The sequence below is a fragment of the Cariama cristata genome, unplaced genomic scaffold, assembly GCF_000690535.1.
Source record: "Cariama cristata isolate BGI_N322 unplaced genomic scaffold, ASM69053v1 scaffold891, whole genome shotgun sequence".
Classification (NCBI taxonomy): Eukaryota; Metazoa; Chordata; class Aves; order Cariamiformes; family Cariamidae; genus Cariama; species Cariama cristata.
Window position 1 is genome coordinate 31,484 of NW_009598446.1, and position 9,710 is coordinate 41,193.

General features: G+C 38.9%; 1 protein-coding gene across 1 annotated transcript in view; it reads left to right on the forward strand.

Annotated features, from left to right (window-relative positions):
• Positions 1-9,710, forward strand: part of DGKI (diacylglycerol kinase, iota) — a gene marked incomplete at its 5' end in the record, with an annotated part of 92,990 nt that overhangs the window by 30,386 nt on the left and 52,894 nt on the right. Inside the window, 2 exon segments of the mRNA XM_009709270.1 lie at positions 3,308-3,387; positions 5,214-5,258. Of these exon segments, the coding sequence (XP_009707572.1) occupies positions 3,308-3,387; positions 5,214-5,258 (125 nt within the window).

Sequence of the window (9,710 nt, forward strand, 5' to 3'; positions counted from 1 at the left end):
ATTTTGGTTAGTGTTGCTAGGAACAAAAAGCTTTCCACAGTACTGGTTCAGAATATGAAGCAACTGTCTGCCTGTCTCATCCCCTGAGGTTCTTGCATTGCTGCTCATCACTGCAGCATTAGAGTCTGTATCCACAGCTCCCTGGACAAAGTCCTTTTCATCATTCAGGGAGCACAAAGAAACTGGGAGCTGGGTGCAAGTGGCCAGAAGAACAGGTGCCTCGGGAGAAAAATGTCTGGTGCTTGAATGCTGTGGCTTGGCTTATCATCTGAGACTATTCCTTATTTTTGGCATATTCCCGTGTATGGATATATCCATATATTCACAGGAGCAGACAGTGTGTAGATGTATGGGAAAGTTGCTCTGCAGTGCCTATACTCTTAATGCAAGACTTTGTATTTCCATCTCTCACCTGGCATATCTAGTAATCACGTGTCCCACAGCACTGTTCTGTACTGTTCACATCCTCATCCACACTGGGCTATTCAGAAAAGGTAGAAGCTCCTTTATTCCTGGCTGAAATTGTCCACAATGATAATGAATGCCGTACATGTTAACTTTATGCCTTTAACTGATTTATCATAACTTAATTCATTTTGCTCCTATTGCACAGCATTGCCCTGCATTTAGAATGAGCAACGATCTCACAATTTCATTTCCATTATTAATCATTAAAGATTTATTTTTGTTTTTCAAACAGCAGTGATTGTGAAGCACTTCAAAAATCTTGACTGTGTGGTGCATTGTGCATACTTACTGTGGTTTATGATAAAATTGAGGGCTGGGAACATTTTCCTTGCTGAAATCCAAATGGGTCTTTCAAAAAAACAAGCCAAAAAAACCCCACAAGAAATCCCAAACAAAAAAACCTTTGTCAAGCAACATTTTAGCATATACTGCAGTGTTATCCAGTAATGACTTAAAAGGTTTTTCAAATGAGCTTGAACCATATGGAAGGGAACCATTTGAGAAGCACCTCATGCACCTTATCCCTTAGCTAGCCATTGACCCCAAAAGGCATAGATCATGCTAACACAGGATTTCCAGGCAGCAAAAGCTGTACATTTCTTTTTAAGGACAGAGTCACTCAGCCCAGAATTCCACAATTGTTCTATGACCGCCAAGAATAGATGGGACATAATTTAATTAAAACTTTGAATCATGACTTTCTTCTTCACTTGTTAGATGAGACCCGTAAGTGTCACCACTAAGTTACCTATTGCATATTAGTGTTTTCTTTACAGACATTTTGGTGGATTTCTTTAGAATTCCATATGTTCGTAAGATCCTTCTCCTATGGGTTGTCAGGAATGGCGATAGTTAAGGATTTCAGTTCTATGTTAGCTGTGTTGTTTTGGCAGGTCAAAGCTCCGGTCCCCATTAAGTGCATATACTCCTCGAAAGAGGAAGGAATTCAATAGAAAAGAGGCAAAATCTGTGGTGACAGTTTATGAGCCAGTGGTGTAGCTCCCTAGTGCTCCATAGCTATTGGAGGGGTAGTTGTGTCTGCTGCAATTCACTTTTTAGTGTTATAAATGAAGTTAAGAAATATCTTTTTTCTGTAAGGGCTGCAGAGGGAACTGCTGAACTGAAAGGAGATAGCTGTTAAGTACTCCCTACAAAGAGCTTAAGGGTCTCCTGTCAGAGCAGGTTAAGCAATAATAAACGCTAATGAAAGAGAATCAGTCTGTAATCCAGAGCGTCGGAGTGTGTAAAGCAAACCTTGCGACTGACCCTCCTTCCACTCGCTTGTCTCTCAGTCTCTGTTCTGTAGTGAAAAAAACCTGGGAGGTTGCAATGAGCACTGTTCCCCTCTGGCCTTTCTGAAAATGTGCCAGAGGACTGGCATTGCTCTCGGATGTCAGTGCTGCTCCAGGAGGAGTGCGAGCTCTTCCCTTCTTCACTAGTCTTCCTACCTATCTCTTCTTTACGCTCTTTCTTCCTCCGGCTTTTTTTCCCTGCCTCTGGTTTTCCTGGCTTCATAGCTGTTCTGCTGTTCAAATTGCTTTCCAAACACGATGCTGGCAGCATTGTTGATGTGTCCCTAGGGCCCTGCACCGGCCTCTGAGGCCCGTAATGACCTTGACTGCTGCAGGTGCTCCCCTTCTCTCCTCCCCGAAACCACTGAGCTTCTCCTTCTGCTTCTAGCCTCAGTGGGCCACAAAAATATGAGCCACATACCCCATTATCTTTTAGTGCTGTCTTGTTCTCTTATCAGAAAGAAGAGCTTCTCGGTAGATAAATATCTCTCCCTCTTAATCAACTTCTTTTTGAATGGCAGGAAGGGTTGCAGCACTGTTTTTTCTATTTATCTCAGAACTGTCAGTGACTTTATGTTGCTTCTTGTTATCCAGTTGCCACAATTGTTTATGAGTTGATATTCTGCTCCCCTTCTGGAATACTTCATATGAGGATTTAAACCTCTTTCCTGCTGCTCCCCTACTTTTTGGGGCCATTGTTTGATTTAAAGACCCTCTAGGGAGAAAAAAGAACTTCATTCAGTGATTCAGTTTTAGAAAATGAGGTACTCAAGAGTTTTCACTTGTTTTCTTTTTATTTAATGAGATCTTAGTAGGTAGCTCTCTTGGTACCTTCCTTGTGGACTCACGTGTATCTTTTTTATCTTTTGTTCTTTTTGTGGGTTTGTTTTTGCTATTTTTTCAGCTGCAAGAGCAGAATGGCTATGGAAACTTAAATCCTCTGTTATTAAAAGTGCTGCCCTCAGCTGAGGGGAATTATTTGCTGTATTTTTACAAGTTCTCTTCTTTTCTCTGAGAAAATATGGAGATGTGTCAATTTTGTGTGTAGATGGAGCAATGTCTTTTTTGATTTGAAGGCAGTCTTACATCAAAATAACATGGTGCTGGATAGTTTTCTCTGAAATCAGGCTGTGACTTTCATTACTTTAAATCATTTTTGTAGACTTTTAAGAGTTCTGAAAATGAAATATAACTCTCTTATTTCCATGTATAAGAGCACCCCCTTAAACTCTTGTTCTGAGGTATATTCCTTTCTTTGTAGTCAGTGATTGATGCTGACATTAGACAATGAAGTACATAATTTAGCTGAACGTGTTTTAGCCTCTTCACTGTGAAAGATAGCTGAAAACTGAAATATTTGCTAATTATAAATGGATGAAACTAATGATGAATAACATGTTCCTGCTTTTAAATAACTGTTAAGATTTAGATAGTAGAAAGTTTTGGTGAGTACATTAAGAAAAAAAAACCACCAAAGCATGTTGCAAATCTTTTAAAGTTCAAGGGGCTTCAGTTAAAGAGGTTTTTCTTTGGTTTTGATTTTCCAGCCATTCCGCTAGGAATTATAGTTGTACGTGGAGATTGTGACTTGGAGACCTGTCGTATGTACATTGACCGTCTACAAGAGGTGAGGTTTTTATGAATTCAGGTATCATTTATTAATCTATGTTATGCTTCTTTCAGTTATGAGTGCAGAGGTCTAATAGTTGCAACAACCGTCTATTAATTGCCTACCATTGAAAATAAAACTTTAGAGTTATGATATGATAATAAAAGCAGGAGTAGCACTGAAAAATATTTTCTAAACAGGAAATGAAAAGTCATACTGACTCCTTTTAAATGATAACAGAATTGACTTGGCTGAATGTGTTTATTTCTCCTTGAATTGGAATGGAATACCAGGACTTTCCACATACCTTGCTGAAATTACATAAATTATTGATGAGAAAGTGTGTTACGTAAGGATAAACATTGTGGTATTCGAGTGGGTCTAATTATGCAAATGTAATTCTCTAATACTGTCATGGAGTAATCTGAGATACCAATAAACACTACAAATATCAAATAGATATTTCCAAATATACAGAAATGTATGGTCATGCAGCTAATAATAATGTTGCTCTTGTCTTGAACACCTTGTTTCATGAGAGTTCATTCTACAATACAATCTGGTAAATGGAGACTCTGAATGCCCTATTACCTGAATCATTTTAAGTGTGTACGCCTTTAATGATAAAACAAACAGGTTTTCATTCATATACCATCTCTGACTGTCTTTAATCTTTTACTGATATCTTTCAAGAGCATTTACAAGTGTGAGGACATTACACAGGTTTCTAAATAGGTGGTCTAATTTACATCGGAGATATGGACCTCATCCTTCCCATTGAACTCTTTGGAAGCCACTGACTTCCCTGTGGTTTTGAAACTCTACACTTGCAGCCTGAATACGGGCCTTAGTATTTCACTACAGGCTTTCACTTTTTCGCATTTCAGCCAGGATTCCCTTCATCAAATGCATTTCTGAACATTCAGACCTGAGTTGTGGCTTTTATTATCAGACATAAAATCATATTGTAAGGTGATGCATATTTGAAGTATCCAGTGATGGAATATTACAATAATTGTGATGATGTTCTCAGCAGATTATAAATGTGATCTCATGCTGAGCTCAGGCAGCTTAATGGCCAGTATTGGGTGGCGAGTAGTTGTACAGTCCTGAAGGAAGCACAGCTAGAAGTTCTGTTTGTATTACCCATAGTGGTTGTGGAAGAATAGTGTTTCTCCCACTTTTTTTCAGGGTTTGTACTACTTTTTTGTGTGTGCTTGATTTGGCTCAGACCCATTTGCTGGGAATGGATATGCCAAGGTTTTCTGCACTCTACCAACTTGCATGCCAACTAGGGAGCTGTGGTCTGTAGGCTAGGCTTTTTGATAGGCTGTTATGAGCTAAAACTATTTGACAAAATCTCTATTAAAATAAATCAGACTCCTGAACCCTGCTGAATAGCAGGGTCATTCTGATATGACCTCCCTGATAGGAGGTTTTCTTAAAACAGGGAGAACTGCCAGTGGTTTTCTATAGCGTATTAATTACTAAGAAATATTTGCAAAAAACATTTATAGATTTTAGCATCTTCTCTTTCATTTTGTTGCTGATATTCTAAATTTAGCTAGTTTTCATGGAACAAATACGTCTGTGATATGCTAAAGATCTATTAACATAATCTCTATACTTTCAAAATCATTTTTTTGACCAAATGCATGCGAAACTAAACTTTAAGTGAGCTTTCCATGACTGTTCTGTGGTGTTTGTTTCATATGCTTAAAACCAGTGAGAAATATTTGCAAAATTATTTGTGTTTTCCCAACCACTTCAGATAATAAAACTACAAACAGCTCTTGTTGCTTTAATTTTTTTCATCTTCACTGTGTCTTTCATCCTCCTGCTAGGACCTACAGTCAGTAACTTCTACTACACAGAGAGTTCATTACCAGGTAAGATAAGCTTTCCATTTAGTATCAGAACAAAAAGAGGCTTAACAATGTGGACTGCACTCTTTGCATTTGAACCTAGGTTTTCTTTTTGTTAGATACCTGTACATTAGATGAATTTCTGATTATCGTTTACCCTCAAATGTTGGAGGTTCATTCTCCTTTCCCTCAGACAATCCTTTTCCTTGCAAATTTTATGGAATCATCTTTAAAATTAGCACAACACGATGATTTGAGTGGTATTGCAATATCAGTGCCTTGCGTATTGAAGTGAATGAGAGAATGTGTCCTTTAGGACAAATGACAAAAGTGAAACTGTTTCTCTGTCTGAGAAACTGAACAATAACATGTTATATTGCATAGCTGTAGTAATGAAGTCTGTCACTGAGAAAAAAGGTGTGCTAGCAGGCCTAACCTCTTAATAATTCTGTGCACCACAGTCACCTACCTGTAGTTTAACTTAATCTTCAGAGTAGTTTTTTAATCCATCCTGGGCACGACTGTGTCTTTTGCATATGACAAACAGGTTTTAGATTTAGTTGACTAGTTTTTAAAATTGGTCTCTTTGTGTATTTTACAAATTTATTGTACAATTTATGCAATACAGAACTTGCCTTTACAGGTGGAAGTATTGTTCAAGAACGCATATTTCTCTCAATAAAATATTGTTCTGCACAGTGCTTAAATTGGGAGTAAACTAACTCAGGCTAACTCTAGTAACTCCTGAGCTGATCTGACATTAGCCTAGAGACTTGACACAAACCATGTCTGCATCTCCCTGTTGAATTTTAACCTCGTATTTTTGACATTTGTATCAATCATTGCCCCGGAACTGAGTTTTAGAGCAGTGCTAGTGTCTAGCAAATTGGCTAATAAAACAGCATGTATTATTCTGTTCCACTCATTATAAATTAACCTAAGTGGCTGCCGACTGCTCCATGTGTAGGAAACTGCCTGAGGTAAAATGAAGAAGTAAATCTGCCTGTATGGGGAGAGCCAAAAGAGAGTGTGAAATGTCAGGAATCAGCCCCATACTTGGCTCTGACCTCTGCAGTTATAACAGGGTATAAATTAATTGCCTAACCATCTTCTCTAGTGCACATCAGTGTGAAATCCCTAACATACTATCAATTTTTTATGATGCTACATTTTGAATGCACCCCCCTCTGTGTTCTGTCTTCAACACTGTTTATCCTGGATTCTTCAAACATTGGTTTATTCTCAGTGGGTCATTTCTACAAACTGTCTTGTTAGGTTAATTTGAGGTTTGTTCCATATTTGTTGGTATCCATCTACACATTACAGAAAGGAAAAAGGAGGGGATAAAGGACATGAATAAGGTGCTTCAGTTAACAGAACTGCTCTTAACTCACTAATAAGGTGTCATGGGTACTTTTAGGACTCATAAATGCAGTTCTTTTGCGTGGTTCCTCTGCAACTCAAAATATGGGGAACCGACAGAAACCCATCAGCAAGCCCAGGTGCAAATGAGAAAAATGATGCTAGAGTTGTTTTTCATTCTGTTTTGTTTCTCTAATGAGTTTAATGCTCATAAAATATCATTCTCATGGGCCTGAGACTTCCCAAGCTAGTTCTGCAGTAGAACTGTAATGAAGTCTTGGAAGGAGCATATCACAATATGCAATTTGTGACTTGAATTTATATTTACCAGCGTTATCTCTATCTTCATTTTCCCAACATTATGTACTCTGCTAGGTCTATGAATTTTAACTCATTTCTCCTCTTTGTATCATCTACCTTTTTAGTACGCACTGTTATCTTTGGTTGTTTTCTTCCTTTTGTCCTTTGTATCCCAGTCCTCACCTTTCCGCAAATACTGGGCTGAATATTAAGATACATAAAACTTTGTGCATGTAGATACATAGACATTAGCAATCCTAGTGGATTTCAGAAAACCCTTGACTCTCCCACATACACCTCAGTTGCGATACAAGCAAACCTATGCATCCCACAACTCCATAAGCCCATACTAGAGAAAGATAGAGGTGTATTGCAAACCTGATGCGTAAACCACTGAGAGATGTCATTTGGTCCGCATGTGCAGAAACAGTTCACTTTATGGGATGTTATGCTGTCATAGTCTTCATCTCTCTTGTAATGCAGAGGTTGGAGACAAAAATCTGTACATAAAAGCAACATTTATGGGATCAAGTAAAATCCTTAGGTCTAAATATAGGAGAGAATTGAGGCTGTTTTATTCGTGTCAGGGTGGCTACAGATGCAGGTATGCATCAGAAGACATATATATTTTTTTTTTTTTAAGTCAAGCAAAGTCTGTAAGTTGTTGCAGTAACGTTTCAGACAAGATCTGTTGCCAGGACTATAGCAAAACTCTAGCGCACTGAGGACACACAGATGAGTTGTCTGGAGCTGTCTTTGCTTTTCTGTCCTGGATAACCAGAACGGAATGGCAATAATAGATGATTCCAGTCAATCCCAGAGGCAGAAGCTAGTAAGATGAATCTTGCAAAAGCTATCGTGAGACAAAATGAAATAACATTTTGTAGCAGCATCATGCCAGGCACTGATATGCATTCACCTGGCTGAAAAATGAGTGTCCATCAAAATGTAAAATGCTAATCATCATCAGAGCTGCTTGAAAACAACACATAGTGCATGCAGGCACCCTGCTGACCATGAAGCAGGGGAAGCTAAGAACTCGTGTGTATCTGAATAACATCAGCATGACCTAATTTTTTCTCACGTGGCTGAAAAAATGTCAGATACCTTGAAGTAAATTGAAGAGCAATGTCTGCCTCTTAACATATTATTTGCTCTGTAATCAATTTGGAAATTGCTTTACCCAGTCAAACTGAAACAACAACTTCCTTCTGCATTGTCTGAGATTTTCACCAGATCGAAGAAAGCAAACTGCTTCTTCTCCATGGTCTTACTGACACGTGACTGGGCAGCCTGGGGAATTGAACTGATGAAACTCCCAGTTTTCTGTCAATGTATTCTTTATTTTTTTCATAACTTTTTCTCACACCTGGCTACTCAGGTAAGAAGTATTTTAGAAATATGTCAGATTTGCAGAACAGTAAGATAAATTGCTGAGAAATATCTGTTAATTCTAGATTTCTTAATGATATAAACACTAGGCAGTAAAAACAGAGAAAAATATATAGGAAACTGTGAATCTTTGAGAATCGGTATGAATGTTGCAGATGTGTTGGACATGTTTGATACACTGTGAACTTTCATTTTGTGTTGGTGTTTGTGCGCTTTCCCTCTTGTATACAAAGCAGTCCCACTTTCCTCCTTCAAACCATGCTCATGGTGCCAGCTGCCTGAGGGAATGGGGGTTTTGTGTCACTTGGCATCTCTCACTTAGGCTGGGTACCTTTCTAAAAGGTCTGCTGTAGCTCAGGCTAGAGTGGTGGATTTCTGTGTTATGCTAGGGGTTAAGCACTCATAGCCCTGTTGTCCCTTCTGGCTGAAAACCCATGATCGTTTGAAATTTCTTTTTGGAACTTGCTCTTTCAGCCAGTCTTTACTTTCTGGAGTCAGACCTACTGACCTGATATTGCTGTACAATTCCTAATATGAAAATAGTTTGTCCTGCATCCTGCTTTCAGGAAAGATGCTGAACTCCTGTGTGATATTCTGAGAAGTCCCAGTGAGATATCAATGTATCCTGGGTTTTTTTTGTCATTCTATGCCCATGTTATGAATATAGGTACATAGACATTATTCACATTCTGTGCTTTCTATGCACAGCAATACTTCTCTCAAAGGTACCTTTCCTCTCTCTATTGCTTCTACTTTTTCTTTTCTTACCTTGTGATTTGGTATACCACTCTCTAGTCTGTTATCTGAAGGAGGAGTAAAATTTAATCTTGAGCCAGTATGTGCCTGAATTCACATAATTTGCAGAAGTGCCATTTTTACTGCTTAAGATGTAAATAAGGATAGAATCTGGCTCTATACAAATTTTAGGTGTATGCCCAAGATCCATGCTTTTGTGTTTTGCCCTGTGCAAATCTATTTGTGTTTAAACATTGTGTCCCAGTGGCTTTAGGAACTTGACTGGCCATCCACTGGCAGCATGGAGCAGATCCATGACCACCTTCTGCTTTCCGAGATCCCTTTTGCCTCTCCAGCTCAGTGAGAGCTGAAAAAGCAAGGGGCAGCTTGTTTGACCCCTTGGTGAGTACAGGTCAGGAAGAAGGTCTTTGTTCCTCCCCAGTCATTTGGTTTAGTTCCTGAAGCAATGTCTGTCAGCTCTCAAGGAGCAGGCCTTTTTAGCCAGAACGGGAACATGCCGATGTAGGTTGCCTGTTTGCTTGGCTGGCAGTAGTCCCCAGACCTGTACTCTCTGTGTTCTGGGTGCAGAGGATAACACTTTTTTTTAACATGATGTGCATTTGGGACACACCAGAGACAGGCAAAATGGGCAACTGCTTTGAGTGCCAGATTGGTAGAGGAGGGAAA